A 16,958-nucleotide genomic window follows, 5' to 3' on the forward strand; every position below is an offset into this window, starting at 1 on the left:
ACCGCGAAGAAAAGCCGGCATGTTTCTACAAAACGTTCAAACAGGCGACAGTGGGTTTGTTTACAGCGGAAATGAGACACAAGTCACCGGCTGGTTGCTCTTCTTCTGCTTCGTTTGTGGTAATCTTACAGCGCACTACTGCCACCTAGCGATGGAATTTCCTAAGATTTTTAGATTGAAATAGAAAAAAAGTGTTGGGTTTTAATTTAAAAAAAAAGTGTACAAAAAAATGCTAGGTAAAAACGTTTTAAAAATGACAAAATAAAAATTGTATTTAAAAAAAAATCTATCTGATTACTTTAATGCTAGTTCACACTACATTTTCATACAGGCAGAAGTGACTTTATGGGTCAGAGGAAATGTAGAAATTCCAGTATTATTACTCTTTAAGCTTGTCAACATGTTGTCACATTTTAATCAGCAATTTCTATGTGTTTTAGGTCTGAGGGGAAGTTTTGGAGAAGATAAAAACTTCTCCAACAGTTTTTATCTTTAGGATAGGGTTAGGATAGAAAACAATACTCTAAGATATAAACATCCCATGTATGCATTCTGGAAACACTCAAATAATTTTTGTTTTAATGTCTTAATTCTACATTCTATTTTTTGACTAAGGAGGACTGAATACAAATGTGTGCCACATGTTTTGGATGTGTATTTGTCAAAAAAAGAATTGCTTTTCTCCATTTTAACATAAGCAATTATGCTCCACTGTGAAATTCAATAAAATACATGAAATTATGTGGCTGTAATGAGACAAAATGGGAAACAGTTCAAGGAGTGTGGATACTTGTGCATGGACACTTTAAGCAAATCAGCAAGTTTTATATTATGTATGCTGTTAAATGCTAAAAATAAATAAACTTAGACCAGAGTAATCAATAGAGCTGTGGACATAAATATGATGTCGTTAAACACGGTGATGATGTAAGTCGGTCGCTATAAGGAAACTAGCTCAGACTCTGACTCATTTAGAAAGTGAAACATTAAACTGCAAGTGGATAAATGCCTGTTGGTTTAGTCACTTCATATCTCCCTTGCACTTCACAGCCAAATACTCAGAGCCTGCAGCACGTAGCTTCATTTGGAGACTTTCAAAATCATAAATGCATTTACAGCTTAGTAAAACAGAGCTGAAGTAAGCCTCTCTTAGCACATTATCATTAGCATTCACTAGCTAGCTTTTAATTTTCTTCTGTTACTATCATTCTCAGGCTGATCTCAAGTGCTCTGATTTTACAGCAACTTCACATTAGCTTGAAAAGTTGAGCGACTACAGCCTTGCAGGTGCTAAGCTAATCTAAACTAGCAACTAGCTATTTCTCTGATTTTACAGCAACTTCACATTAGCTTGAAAAGTTGAGCGACTACAGCCTTGCAGGTGCTAAGCTAATCTAAACTAGCAACTAGCTATTTCTCTGATTTTTCAGCAACTTCGCATTAGCTTGAAAAGTTGAGCGACTACAGCCTTGCAGGTGCTAAGCTAATCTAAACTAGCAACTAGCTATTTCTCTGATTTTTCAGCAACTTCGCATTAGCTTGAAAAGTTGAGCGACTACAGCCTTGCAGGTGCTAAGCTAATCTAAACTAGCAACTAGCTATTTCTCTGATTTTACAGCAACTTCACATTAGCTTGAAAAGTTGAGCGACTACAGCCTTGCAGGTGCTAAGCTAATCTAAACTAGCAACTAGCTATTTCTCTGATTTTTCAGCAACTTCGCATTAGCTTGAAAAGTTGAGCGACTACAGCCTTGCAGGTGCTAAGCTAATCTAAACTAGCAACTAGCTATTTCTCTGATTTTACAGCAACTTCACATTAGCTTGAAAAGTTGAGCGACTACAGCCTTGCAGGTGCTAAGCTAATCTAAACTAGCAACTAGCTATTTCTCTGATTTTTCAGCAACTTCGCATTAGCTTGAAAAGTTGAGCGACTACAGCCTTGCAGGTGCTAAGCTAATCTAAACTAGCAACTAGCTATTTCTCTGATTTTACAGCAACTTCACATTAGCTTGAAAAGTTGAGCGACTACAGCCTTGCAGGTGGCTAAGCTAATCTAAACTAGAAACTAAACTAGCTAGATCCCTGATTTTACAATGGGAAGTTAATCAGGCTGTATACTCTTCTCGCTACAGATGCTAAGCTAATCTGAACTAGCAGCTAGCCACTAGCACTAATATGTCAGTAACAATGCCCTCCACTTCTATCATCACCTCTTTTAAAGACGAGTAAAGGTTTTAAACTAAGCCCATACTTTTATCTGTAGAATATTGTAAAATTTGGAAATTTAGAAGGTGACAAGCTTTACTATGATTTAAGGAAAGTTTAACATTTTAACAGTTTATCATTAGCTTGACAGAAAACAGTTGAAAAGCCATTTTTAGGGCTTTGGGACTCAGTCATTTTGTGCCAAAAATGATTTTATTTTATTATTTATTCATGGATTTTGACTAACTTAACTTTTAAGTCAATAATTCTGTTATACTGATGAAAAACTAAAGTTTCTAGTGGTAGATTATTTCACTTATAATATGGGGAAATGTCTTGTTATATGAGAAATAATCTGCCTGTGAAACTAGCAGCTTCTTTTATTAATATTAAGGAATTATTCACTTTAAAGTTTAAACAAGCTTCTATATTGCTGAAAAGTTACTTGTAAGTTAGTTTAGTCTTATTTCTAGTGTGCTAAGATATATTCACTAGAAACTAGACCAAAAACACTTGATAAGACTCTGTGTTTTTGCAGTGAAGGTTGTGAATAAATGCGGAGGGCTGCAGTAGCTGCAGTTTGTCCTTAAATGCAGTTTAACTCTCTGCGGTGAGGATGTTTATCTCGACAACACCAAACTCTCCTCGCCAACAGGTGAGGACAGCATGTGGGTTGTATTTGCATATGTTGGAATAAATAAACAGGCTGCAGTTTAGGGTTTCTAATTTCACTACCTGGACACACAGCAGCTCCATCTGTCCGGCAGAACCGACCCAGAAGGACCCTGGAGGTTTGTTGTGATGAATGTGGGTCAGTTTTGACAAAGGTAAGTGAAATACGCTCATCATCAACTCACATTGAGAGGGAGGGCTGAAGGCTCATTTAAGTTGTGTGATGCTGGGTCGGTTTCCACACTTGGAGGAGTCCCGTGTCTACTGGAGCCAATCAGGACGAGCTGAAACGGGTCAGGTAGCTGGAGAGGAGCTCAGAGAGAGCGCGAGGCCGGCCAGAGCAGCTACGCACAACAGGAGGTAAGACAACACACACACACACACACGATCACACACACCTTTAACTCTGCCAAATCCCTCCTGTGGCTGCACATTAAGGTAAATGTTAAATTTAAAAACATCAAGCGGCTTCTGGTCGCCCCTCATGGGCGTCAGAGCAGAATTAGGCCACTGCCTTTTTAGCCACTGAGATTAAAGAGGGGATTCATACGCATGTTTTCTTTGTTCTTTTGCAGTTCATACTTTATTTATTATGTTTTATTCTTTAAAAAGTTTGTTTTTTAGTGAAATTTGACAATTATTTATGAAGTCAACATGTCACCGTAGTTAAATATTCCAAATATGGTCTTTTACTCAAAATTAAAAATAAACAATCGAGTTCAAACTATGTATAAGGAAATTAAATCTTTATTTATTTCGAACAAGTAAAATGTCAGAGAAAAAAATACAATAAAAAAATATATATATAAATATAAAAATAGATCATGTTTGTTATTTAATAATAATAATTGAATAAGTAAAATGTCAGAGAAAAAATTTAAATAAGAAAATATATATATGTATTCCTATTGAGTTTTTTCTGACATTTTACATAAATATTAATTTCTTATCTAGAAATAAATACTTAAAAATATCTATATCTATCTATCTATATATAAATATTGTGTTATATAATAATAATAATTCATCCCTGTTCAAGGAGTACAGAATCCAAATATGTATGCATGTATGTATAGCATTATACATAGTTACATTTCTAATTTTTGCTCATGTCATAATTTCTATTCTTTTAAAATTAAATATATTCAATCAATTTATTATGTAGTCTACGCCATGTTTACTGCAACAGTCTCCTGTAAGACATCCATACATCTACATTAATCTTTAACAAGACAATCAAAAGTAAATCAATCAATCTGAAGAACCACTAAAGTAGTTTTTACACAGTTTTACGGCAGTTTTAGTTGTGTTATAATCCGTTTTATGAGAGCGAGTGAGTGTGTGAGCGGATAGAAAGCAGGTCCCTTCTGTGTATCACTCATCTATTTATAGAGAGAACAAATCCTAGATATGAGAGGAATCCTTCAGCCACAAACGAGGCAGCGGCAGAGAGGAGAGGCTAAAGAGAAACACGCAGAGAGGTGTCAAGTCAAAGGAACCACATTTAGGACTCAGTTCAAGTAGTAGACGGCGCTGTTCCTTCATCAGGTGGTGAGTTAAAGCTACTTCATGTTTTACATCAACTAGAAAATTTTTAGATCATAACTCAAACTTATCTGTAATAAAGAAATATTTATTTCACTCTGATTTGATCTTAGTGTGCAGTAAATTCAAATTAAATTGGATAATTTGAAATTTTGTAAGCCAGCTGTGAAGCAAAATCCCAGCAAAAATGGTTCTGGAAGTCAGTTTGTTTATAGGAATGAAGGTTTCTGGCTAGTCGGATAATACTTTATATTAAGTGTTAATGGTTCTACCTGTAGACTCCTCTATTGTTTATAGTAGAGCTGGACAATATGGCTGACAAACACACCACAATATAAACACTTCCTAATGTCGATAATGTTTTTTTTTTGTTTTAAATATCCAAAATACTACCAAACTGGTTGCGCGACCTCCTGTTTTATCCACAGTTTTCACTTCACGCCATTGTTTTCGCTTTTATTATTTTTAACCAGTTACGAGGCACAATGGGGGAACCTGAAATTGCCGTGCCAGTTACTCAGCAGGTCGTTGCTAGGCGACCAGAGAGCGAGCGAGTTAGTTAATTCCACAAACATTTCTTTTAGCTAGCTGGGAAAGTTTGGCTAGTCTTTCCTCTGGCTACATTTCCCATAACGCTGTACTGTTTTTGATTTGGAGTTCAGTGTATATTACGTTGAATATCGAATATTCTACCAGGCGTATTATCTATTAATATTGATCACATCCAACTTTTCTATCTAAAGTTTTGCGCTCTCGTTTTGTTCGAACTTAATAAAACAAAGCAGCCATTTTAGCTTCAGAAACAACACTTATTTATACAAAATGCTAATAAACATGTTAGTTATTTAATGCTTAGCAATGTTCTTAGTTTTATTTTTACAGTTTTTGTTACTCAAATTCAGTCTATTCTGATTGTTTTATTCAGTTCTTCTGATGCTAATTATTTCATCAACTGTCCAAGACTGTGTTGAGTCGGAGGCGTTTTTGACACGTTTCCAGGAAATTTTGAACCCTGAAACTCCCTTAGGAACATTTTATAAACTCCTTTTCTTATTGTTAGGCCAGAAAGTCGTGTATAAAAATGACTCATTATGTCATAAATCTCACTAAGATTTCAATAACAAGTAAATAGACACTTATTTTGTATGTTTATTGTAAAGAAACACAAAGTTTAATGCTCCTTAAACAAAAAGTTAACTTTATCTGGCATAAAGATGTAATTAAAACATCAAATGTTGTAGTCACATCATGACATTCATAAAGTACAATAATAGCACACATGCACACACCCTACTAATCATTCCTCGACACGAACGCAAAAGATCCAGTTTGTGCACAACTGGTTTGACATAAAATCTCCTCCACCTGCGCACAGAAAGCAAAAGAAAGACTTTATTAGGAAGCAGCTGCTTCTCATCACGTAACATCCCACAAGCTGGAGCATATTTTGGTGGGAGAGCGGAGAGTTTTTCCTGTGTTGTTGTCAAACAGCTCCATGGAAACCAAAGGAGGGAAACGTTTCTGGTCCTCCTGGCTGCAGACTGAATAAAAACACAGGAGCAGGAAGGACTACTCAGGAAAATAAAAAGAAGCTTTTAGGAAGGAAATAAATACTTAAAAATGACTCATAACTACTCAGGAAAAGTACAACAGCGTGTTAGAGTCGAAAAGAGTAGAGAAACGTAAAAAGGAGGAGTAAATTTTGAGTTTCTGAGTTTCAAAAGTCAAAAATACATTCTGAGTTTTTTCAAGCAAGTTTTTGACTTTCCAAACTCAGACATTTTCAAGTCCTTTTCTTAAAGAAATCTGAGATTAATCTCAACATTTCTGAGATTTTTCTAGAAAATGTTCAACTTTTAAAAGGAACTTTTTCCTTTTTTTCCCCAATTTAGCCTCATCAGATTCAGAATGTTTTCAAAGTGCCAATTGTGGCAAAATAAATACAGAAAATTATTTTACATAATATTTTTAATTACTTTATATATTACAACATACTGTATAATTATTTTATATATTATATAGAATCCATAAATAAACTGTTAAAATAAATAAACCTGCAGTGGAGGGCGGACAGGTGAGTTCAGGTGCAGAGGAACAAGGAGCGAAGCGACAGCCAGCTAAGAATCCAGGAACGTTTTACGATTAATCTGCAGAGGCGAAAAGGGACTCGGGCAACCAGTGGGTAACAATCCACGGTGTCACAAGGGGAGAAATCCAGACTAAAGTTGTATTATCACTTCCTTCTGCCATGTTTTCCATTAAACTTTGCCCATTTCATTATTTCTGACATCATGTAGGTTGGACTTCAGTTGCCATAAAAAACCTCGTTTGTCTGCTGGAAAGGTTTGACAAGATTTTATATTTGCCTTAATAGTTTATGGAACCCAAAAGGAAAATTAAATGTTGCTGTAACTCATATTAGTTAAAGAAAAAGAGCAAAAAGTGAAGATCAGTTCAAAACAAGAAGGAACGGTTGTCCAGTGACGGTGTGTGGATGTGAATAGTTGTTTTTTCTGACTTTTCAGTGTTTAAACTCTCCAAAGATAAACTCCCAAAACGCCGAACAAGATGAAGTTTGCAGAGAAAACGTATGAATGGATCCAACAATGTTTTCCTTTATCCCGTCAGAGGTCCACACTGATGATGCAAATGTTGGCGAATGTGCAAATTACATGGAAACAATGGTTTCAGTCTTCTCTGTATTCTTTGGAGCAAAACTCACTGATGAAAATAGATATTTACAAAACACTTAAAAAAAAAAGATATTAATTTATTTCTCACTGTGTGAAGAGAAAACGACAATTATCTTTGTAAAGGGAAACTATTTTTAAAGAAAATTTTAGTTTGTAGCTTCTTGAATAATTCATATACTGCAGGATTTTTATGTCTATCAATGCCAAATAAAATAAAATCAGGCAAAAATATCAGGAAAATAATCATCAGTTCAGTCAGGAGGAATGGGCCAGAATTACAGCAAACTGTTGTGAAAAACTTGGGGAGGAAAAGTAAGACATTTAAAATTAATTCTGCCAAATACAGAGGAAATGTATGAGTGCATTAGGTTAATCATAGTTAGAAAATAAAGAAGTTAATTTCTACCAACCCCCCCAGAAATTGTAAGAATATTCTCAGAAATTTGCTTGAAAAAATATTAATCTCAGAATTTTTTTTTTTTAAAAATCTGAATTTTCTGAGCTCCAAAAGTAAAAAACAAAACTAATAAATGTTATTTATCTCAGTATATTTTTTAGAAAAGAGAAATGTCTGAGCTTCAAAAGTAAAAAATAAATTAAAAAAATGTTAGAAAAAAACTCCAATTTTGGAAAGCTGAAACGTCTTGACTTTTGGAAGTCTTCTGAAATTTTAAACTCTAAAATTCCAAGTTTTCTCCATATTTTTCTTGCATATCTTTTACTTTTCAAAAAAAAAAAAAAATCTAGAAAATTTCTGAGATTAGTTTCAATTCTGGACTTTTGGAGCTCTGAAATTTTTTAATCTCTTTTAATTTTTTTGACCGCAATTCACTCCTTTTTTAAAATTCATTTGCAGTGGTTCTAACACGCCGTTGTATAGATGTATGGCAAACAAAATCCACAAAAGAATTTCTTTGTGTTCCAGCATTTAGCAAATCTTAATAACTTTGGCAAAAGTAACTCATCTCAAACAGAAAAGTCTGGTTTTATGTCAGGTAGAGGGGAAGGAGTGTCTGTTTAAAGTGCATGTAAATGTCAGGTTTCAGACAGTTTGCATGTCCTCTGGTTTAAATCATTTATTCTAATCCTAAATGCAGTAATAATATAGCACTGCATGCATTTCTCCACACATTTTTTTCATCATTGATTGATTGGTGTGACTAATTTATTTAATTACAATCCAAAGGTGCACCCAGAGGTGAAACCAGCTCACTTTTATTTTGACAGGATTTCTGTCTGCTTCTCATGAAAGATTCAGAGAACAGTTCCTGTACCTGGTTTTCTTTGTAAGAGTCGCTAAGCAACTGTAATGGTATCCCGTTCCTCATAAACCACTGTCCCAGTGCGCCCAGTAGCTTCCCGACCCACTGGTGAATGTGTTGGGTTTCCCTCCTGCAGGTCAGCTGACTCACCGAGGCGAGGATTATGTCCAAACCCGTGACCAACGTGAAGGCCTTGCAGGTAAATGACTTTCTACTGCAAAGAGTCTTTTCCACATGAAGGTATTTATTATTACTGAAGGTTCAAACAGTGCATTTACAATATCAAGGCTTTTTTTTGTGCAAATTTGAGAGCGAGGCAAACATATGCAGCTTTAAATGTCAAAAAAGAAGTTTTATTCAGTGTATACGCTTCTTATTGTGCTCGTTTTCATGTCTAACCATGGGATAGGCGTCGGTACAAACAGGAAATTCACAGCTCACACTGCAAAAACACAAAATATTTACCAAGTGATTTGGTCCAGTTTCTAGTGCAAATATCTTACTAAACTTAAAATAAGAAAGAATTACTTATAAGGAACCTTTCAGCAAGATATAGGAGCTTGTTTATTCGATTGCTGGATTATTTCACTGATAATATAGGAAAAGTCAAAAATAATCTGCCTTTTTCTGCAATTTTAAGGAATTATTTACCTAAAATAAGCTCCTACATTTTGCTAAAAAAAATTACTTACAAGTTAGTTGTGTCTTATTTTAAGTGCAGCAAGATATTTGCACTAGAAACTAGACCAAAATTACTTGGTCATATTTTGTGTTTTTGCAGTGCAGTCTCATAGCAGCAGTACAATTTCACATTAAAAATATCTCATCATATAAAATAAATAAAAAAGAAAAACCTTCTGATTCTGCCCTGTCAGCAGATTTGCATATTACAATTATTTTTTTCCAAATTTTAGATTCTATTTTAAACATTTTCCAAATAATAACATAAAGTCATGTTATCTAGTTGATCACAACAATCGCCAATTCATTGATAAAAATAGCTGCTTATTTCCATTGCTGGATTTAATGTCGTAATAATGTTAAAAGTCACAAACGTAGCTTCACTTTGAGCTATTTCTGTCTTTGATTTTTCCTACTTGAGTGCACATTTTGACTATATTATTCAAAAATATTTTCTAGAAACAGAAATAAATTGGCATATTGGCGCCTGTAAGGCAACAAAATGCAGAGAATTAAGATAAAAGTTAATTTTGTTTGTATTATAGATGAATTTCTCATTACGCTCCAAAATAAAATGTCAATTTAAGAAAGAAACTCTAAATTATGGTGTTGGATTGTGGATAAAATAGTAGTTACAGCCATTAATAAGCACGGAAAAGTATTATTTTCAAATCAAAAGTGTTTTTGTATCTATTTGTTTTAAGGTTTTGTTTTGTAACAAAAAATCATGTTGACTGGAATGAAAAAATGGTAAATTATACAAATCTAATGCTAAAATGCACAGTTCACAGAAATAACCTGAAACCTAATTAGACTAATTTATACGTAATTAATTCATGTAATTTTTTATTTTTTAATTCAAAATGTCACTGGAATACAACCAAAACAAAATGTGTCACATTAGGAGCCAATATTAGGACATGTATCAATCTAAGGATCTGTAAAAGGCTCCCAGATGCTAATATTAGCATTAGCATGCTAACAAGAGGAACGTCGTAGGTCGAGGCTATTTGTACAGAACATTTCAGCAACAAGGCAGAACAGCTGAACTACTTTACTTTGTAATGATCAGAGTCTTACAAATTAGAAACCTTTTAAAACTTCCAGAAATAAAAGTCAACGGCTGCTAATGCTAATGTTAGCGATAGCTTGCTTGTCTTAGGCCATTTTTGGTCCATTTTAAATGGCGTACATTACTACATTTTTGTTTCAAAATCAATACAGACTAAAAATGAAAACCTAACAAGACGTGAAAACAACATCATGATATCAAAACATGAAAATAAAACAAATAATCAATAAAAAGCTGTTTAAACATGTTCAAGTACTTCTTTTTTTTTACACCAAAACAAACATGAACTGACATCTATAAATAAACAATTATGTTACAAGAGTCTACATAAAACACCTGTCAAGCTAATATTCAACAACAGTTTGGTAATATTCAATATTTTAAGCAAACAAACACGAGTGCAATTTAAGGTTATTGGGGGAATATTTTTGGAGGTTTTTTGGTAATAAGGTAATAGGAATTTCACAACTCAAAGTAATTAAATATTAAGATAAATTAGAATCACATTCAAGAGTGCTTGAGGACAAAATCACGACTTTTTTATTAAAAAGAAAATGAAGTTTTTTCTGATTATATTTGACAAATAAAACAAGAAAACTAATTAGTTTGGTTGGTTTTAGTAGTAGCTATTTAATGTTGCAGATTTTTTAATTTATCATATGAAAGGGGGAAAAAAATAAATTTTTACTTATACAAGAAAAAAGCTAAATATCCAAAGCAGATTTGTAAAGAAAAGAATCAAATACAAAAGAAAGTAATAAAATGTTGAATTGTTTTGTGCATTATTTCTGTTAGTAATAGTCTAATTGTATTTTCATTCATGATTTCTTTCAGTTGCTACATGAACTCATCATGTTTATTACTGAATGAAATAAAAATAAGATGTAATGAATAAAGTGAAAACTGCTTCTTTAACTTCACAGCTACGCACTACTTTAAATAAAATATTCATGAAAGGCTTTGGAGTTTTTGGATGTAATGCAATAAATACTTTATAGAAAATCTTGTCATAACTGCATAAATTTTCCTTTTAAAACTCAGTTTTTCTTTACATAAAATGGAAGTAGAAAAACAACTTTATATCGAGGTGTTGCGATTTTCCAGTAATAATGGCTTTCTTTTTAATACTCCTTTAATCTTTGGTTGTAGAGATGAATTAGTTTCGCTAAAAGCACTTTACGCATAAAGACAGCAAACAGTTTCAGGCAAAGCAACATTACAGGAATACAAACATCAGCAAACATGCTGCAGGATTCAAGAAGTGATTTTTTTTTTATTTAATTTTTCCCCTTTCAGAGTCTGTTTCCGGTCTTAAAACCTTTAAAACACTTCAGTAACAAACACTGCTCCAGCTTCGTACAGCTCTACAATGTGCGCTTATTTACAAATACTGTACAGACACATAAAATAGGCAGCGGCTAGCACGGAGCTAGCTAACGGCTAGCACGGAGCTAGCTAGCTGCTATCTAACTACGTGTTAGCTATATGCTAACTCGACTAGCTTCCTCTCTTCTCTTTCTGGCCTAATTTTCATAAACACACACGTCGGTTTTTATGGCCCGCTGAAACCAGGAAGCAGTGGTCACCATTAAAAACGACTAGCGCAAACATTGAGCTCCATTCATCGCTTCATTTCCCCCCACCAGGCTAATCTGAACATCCCGATGGGAGCGCTGCGTCCGGGGGCGGGACTTCCTGTCAAGAGGAGAGAGGAGACAGCGGACACAGAGGAGGTGAGACTGGACACAAGGCTCAGCTCAGTTTCACTTTATGGTGAATTATCAACATTACACACAGGAAAAAAAACAACATAAAATGTTACTTTAACAACAACAACAACAAAGAATGACTGAAGGCAAAGGCTAACACCTGCCTGTTAATGAACAAATTTCACTCACTACTTCAACTTATTTTTACTCAAGTAAAAAGTAGCCATCCAAGAAATTACTCAAGAGTAAAAAAGCAAATTATTAAACATTTAATATTTTAAAATTACATCATGAAATGGTTGCAATTTGAGTTTAAGTGGAAAGAGTTGGTATTTTAGGGATCAAAATGGCAATAATTCATGTAAGTAGCAAAAAATATCAAAATTAGGCAAAAGAAAATGTTTCCAAGTCAGTTTTTTTCCCCAATAAAAACTTATGAAACTTTAATAAAAACAGCAAATGTGTGTCTGTGTCTGGTGAATTTGTGGTTAAAACATGTTTGTTCTTTATTCAGTTGGTAGAGAGTCCAGACATTTTACTCAAGATAGAGATATTTCATAACAAAACTACTCAAAGTAAAAAGTGCAGCATAGTAAAAATACTCAAAAAAGTACATTTAAAATAAAAACACTCAAGCAAATGTAACTAATTACTACCCAACTTGCAGCCTACATTAACAAAAGATATATTCTGTTCATACAAGAACACATACACACATTTATATTTAAGTATGAATTTTTTTGCAACAGCATAAGCTTTTATCATTTTAAAGCTCTTTTAAAGCAAGACGGGACATAATTTGATATCATCACTTAGTTCATTCCACAGTTTAGGGCCAATAACTGAACCACAAACCTGATCTTTCTCTTTAGCATTTTTGGCTTTCTGCAGATTTACATTCTCACGGCTGTTTAGTTAAAGGAAGCTTCAACCAAACTCTTTGGTTCTGTTGAGCCTTTTGAACCAGATTGAGAGTCGTACAGCAGGTGTGAACACCTCCACATGAGGACTCTCTGGTCCTGTTCGGTCACACCTCGTGTTTCCCTAAGCAAATGATCCTGGGTCACATTGTGGGCCGAGCTGAACAAACATAAAGAAGAGAAACCAAATTTCTCAGAATCTGCGGCTTTAAAGAATGGTAAAAGGTTTGGCTTTCACAGCCAGCCGTTATATTTTTACTTTAAAAGGTTTTCATTCAGTTTATTTGTTGTTTCCCTGCAGGCTCAACCACCAGAACTACCAATGCGTCCCCCGTCACTAGAAGAGAAGAAATCTTTGCAGAAGCTACCAGGCCCGGCGGTCAACCTATCGGAGCTACAAAACAAAAAGAGTGAACTACGATGGGTCACCAAGGAGTAACATGTAGGTTCATCTGTAGTGTCACTCGGTTAATAATAAAAACTGCAATCGGTTACACCCACAAGAGCTGAAAGTGTCAGCTTGATCATTTTTGAAGATGAATGTTTGAAAAGAAATAAAAGCTAACGGTATTCGCAGGTGGGATTGTTGATTTTCATATTGTATCAAAACTGTTTTTGGCTATACGCTGCAAAAAAATAAAATCTTACCAAGTAATTTTAGTCTACTTTCTGGTATGAATATCTTAGTGCACCTGAAATAAAACAAAAGTAGTTCAAAAGTAAGTTTTCAACAAGAAATAAGAGGTTATTTTATGTCAATATTTACTTAATATTGATGAAAAAGTACTAGATTCATTCAAAATAATTTTTTTCCCCATGTTATAAGATAATCTGCTAAGTAAACAAATACTAACTACTAAGATATTTATACTAGAAACTAGGTTTTGTGTTTTTTCATTGAGGGAAGAAAACGTGAAGCAAAAATGTAATCTCAATAATTAATATAATAAATTAAATCCTCTAGAAAAGGAACAAAAGATATCCAATGTTTTGTAAAAGTATGTTTGTTTATAATATATTGAATTTTGACCAGATGATTATAATAATTGAATAAATAATAACATATAAGTATTATAAATGTATATATACAGTATTATGGAATATAATACAATGAAAAATTTAGTCAAATACATTAAATTAAATGCAACATACATGTATAATAAAAAGGGAGCAACACTAAAATACTAAAGTAAAAAGACATAAAAAAAAACTGAGGAACAAACATTATTCAAAATATATGACAAACGTACAAAAATACATTTATTTTTCCGTTCCATGTTGTAGTTTTCAGAGTTGCTGAGTGCAGAAAGTCTCCAGAAATAAAATTGATGCAAATAAGAACCAAAGCACAGAAAGGAAGGATAGAGGGTGATTTATAAGCCATGTCACAGCCTCATAGAGAGGGATGCAAATTCAGTCTGAGTGAAAGAAAATAGCTAATATTTTTCCAACAAAAACGCAGCTGTGTTTTAACATGCAGAAGGAAGCGTGGAGGCTGTTTGGGAATACAGCAAAAAGTCCAGAGCAGACTAAAACTAAAAACAATTCAGCAGTCTAGACAAAACTATTAAGTGTATCTTTTATTCCTATCAGGGGTGTCAAACTCCAGTTCTCAAGGTAACCTGCAACGTTTAGATGTGCCTCTGCTGCACCACCTGAACAGAATAATTAGGTCATTAGAAAGGTTCTGGAGAACTGATCTACACAAGGAGGAGGTAATTAAGCCATTTCATTCCAGTGTTTTGTACCTGTGGCACATCTAAAAACTGCAGGACTGTGGCCCTCGAGGACTGGAGTGTGACACCTGTGCTTTAGATAATATTTAACTTGAGAAAAAATAGTTTGGCTTAAAAATCTGCTAATTTTAGCTCGTAAAGGCAGATATATTTAAAATCTTTACTGTCAAAGGTAAATATAGTTACTGGTAATTCTCTCAGTTCGCCACAGGGGGTCACTGTTGGCCACTCTTCTTTCCATTGGGTCAAGCTGAGCTATTGTTGGGGTGTGTGAGCGTGTGTGTGGGCTGGGAGGGTTGAGTCAGGCGCTATATTTGTATTTTATAGCATTCTAGTGTGTGTTTTAGGAGTGTGAGCAATGTGGAGCGGTCTGTGCTGTGACTTTGTCAGCAGGACACAGGAACCGCGGCACATAAACACCGAGACCGCTCCACCCTGTCAAAGGAACGCAGCAGGAGCCGTCCGATAATGAAGCGAAACCAACACTAAAAACAACATGTTCACCTGTTTGAATCAGATCTGTCCCTTTTCTTACAAATAGGAAAAACACAACCCTTATTATTGGGAATTTGGGAATGACAGGCTTTTAAAAATAAACATTATTAATCAGAGCAGTTCAACTTAAAAATTATGTAAATATGTATCACAAAATACGGGCTTTCATGTCAGCAGATGTTTATATTTAGTGATTATTTTTTTGTTTTAAGAACCTGAAATTCTGCCAAACTGGTGATCTTTCCTGTTTTATCCAAAGTTTTCCTCTTCAGCTGTTGTAGTAATATTCTACGTTCACTCCATATGGCTTTTTATTTATTTTTTTAAGCAGTTATGGGGGGTGGCTAAACCTTAAACTGCTGCTGCGCAAGTTACTCAACAGGTTGTTGCTAGGTAACCATAGAATGAGTGAGTTGCTAGGTAACCAAAGACTGAGTGAGTTGATTCCACTAACCTTGCTTGGCTAGCTGTCAAAGGTTGAGCAGCTAAAGCCTTCCCTATGCCTACATCTCCCAGAATGCTATGTGGTTGTAGATCAGAGTTGAGTGAAATGATTGATTATCTATTGATATTGATCACAACATGTGCTGTTATTGATATATTGTCCAGCCCTAAGTTGTTGTACCTCAACAGCTTCTAAGGGTTTGTCTTTTACAAATACAGAGGTGGGAGGGTTGAGTGCCTGTCGCTTTAATTGGTACTAACCAATAGGAGCACGTCTTACATTGTTTCTCCTTAAGCCCACAAAGTTCCTGTTGTCAGAACTCAAAGCTCTTTGAGTCCAACCAAAAACAGCCGAAACCAAAAGATATGAGAATCGAAACCAAGCATTTCTGACGAGCTCAAATACATTCTTTTGTTTTTCACTTCTTGAAAAAATTAACAATTCAGATAAAAAACAAAAGAAGTTTTGTAGAAAATTTTCACTTTGTGAGAAAATATAAGCAATTTGAATGGAAAAAAAACAGGATTTTATACAGAAAACTAGATTTAGTTTTATTTATAATGCTAAGTATTTCAATCACAATTTCATTTCTAATTAAAATCACTTTTTGTTTGAATAAAAATAAGTTACATTTCTCTCCACATTGATTGGGGAATAATGATTTGCTTTTTGAGATCTTCTTGGTGTACCTCATGTTTTCAGCTTTTGTATCAGGTGATTTTTGCAAGAGTAAAATACCATGATTATTTGAAAACTGTATTTTATTTTCAACCCAAGTTATCAGATTTTAATATTAAAATGTTGCTTTTTGATCTGAAACTTTTACATGTAACAAAAACAAAGGATCTTTACTAGATAGTTTTTTGTATGTCATCAATTTTCTTGCCATTAATCTTCTTTACACCAAACCAGGAGCCGTTTTCTCGTTGTAAAGTCTCTAGTTGACAAGGAAAATAACAATGCTGTTGCAATCAATTCATGAAAAAAAACATTTAAAATGTAAATAAATATTTCTCTTTAAGATCTGATAGCTGCCAAATAAAATCCCTCACTGCAGATTTCCTCTTTTCTCCTGCAGGAAATTGAGCCGAAGAGGATGGACGATAATCTCCACAAACTCGGACTTTCCTTCTGTTGTGAAAGAGTAGAAACACTGCAGCTACAAGATATCAGAGGAACCCCAACAATCTGTCTAAAATTACCTCTAAAAACGTTCCCTAATTCAATATTTCAGATTAAAATACACATTTAAGCTAATTTATAATTTTTTAAAGTAGAAATATTCTGTTTCTGCTACAGTTTGGGTTTGAACTCACTGAATAAGATGAGAGGCGTCAGCCATTATTTAAGTATTTTAGGGTTTGTTTAGTTTATTAGTTTAGAATGAAACACATTTAAAGAATCCTCCTTTATCCCAAAACAAAATTAACTAACATTGTAGCAGTAAACTTTTAGGCACTTTAGCTTTTTAGGGCCGCGTTAGTTGGGTTGAGTAGACGGAAACCGAACTCCAGTAAGAGTAG

At 34.2% G+C, this 16,958-nt stretch overlaps 1 protein-coding gene across 4 annotated transcripts; it reads left to right on the forward strand.

The window, feature by feature from the left end:
* Nucleotides 1-3,015: 3,015 nt before the first annotated feature.
* smpx (small muscle protein X-linked) lies at nt 3,016-16,931 on the forward strand. 4 transcript variants are annotated; one of them, XM_028005279.1, is made up of 6 exons: nt 3,016-3,032; nt 3,128-3,237; nt 8,514-8,576; nt 11,777-11,863; nt 13,061-13,201; nt 16,514-16,931. In XM_028005279.1, the coding sequence occupies exons 3-5, from the start codon at nt 8,541-8,543 to the stop codon at nt 13,196-13,198; spliced, it is 261 nt and encodes an 86-aa protein (XP_027861080.1). In that variant the 5' UTR covers nt 3,016-3,032; nt 3,128-3,237; nt 8,514-8,540; the 3' UTR covers nt 13,199-13,201; nt 16,514-16,931. The 4 variants fall into 4 exon arrangements, with proteins under 4 accessions (XP_027861080.1, XP_027861082.1, XP_027861079.1 ...); XM_028005281.1 differs by lacking the exons at nt 3,016-3,032; nt 3,128-3,237 and adding an exon at nt 3,291-3,315; XM_028005278.1 differs by lacking the exons at nt 3,016-3,032; nt 3,128-3,237 and adding an exon at nt 4,291-4,428.
* Nucleotides 16,932-16,958: the final 27 nt, after the last annotated feature.

Source organism: Xiphophorus couchianus, chromosome 21 (assembly GCF_001444195.1).
Source record: "Xiphophorus couchianus chromosome 21, X_couchianus-1.0, whole genome shotgun sequence".
NCBI lineage: Eukaryota > Metazoa > Chordata > Actinopteri > Cyprinodontiformes > Poeciliidae > Xiphophorus > Xiphophorus couchianus.

Coding starts and splice junctions, on each gene's coding strand:
- smpx (XM_028005279.1), top strand. CDS start 8,541: ATGTCCAAACCCGTGACCAACGTGAAGGCCTTGCAG. Junction 8,577..11,776: donor CCAACGTGAAGGCCTTGCAG/GTAAATGACTTT, acceptor TCCCCCCACCAG/GCTAATCTGAACATCCCGAT. Junction 11,864..13,060: donor AGACAGCGGACACAGAGGAG/GTGAGACTGGAC, acceptor GTTTCCCTGCAG/GCTCAACCACCAGAACTACC.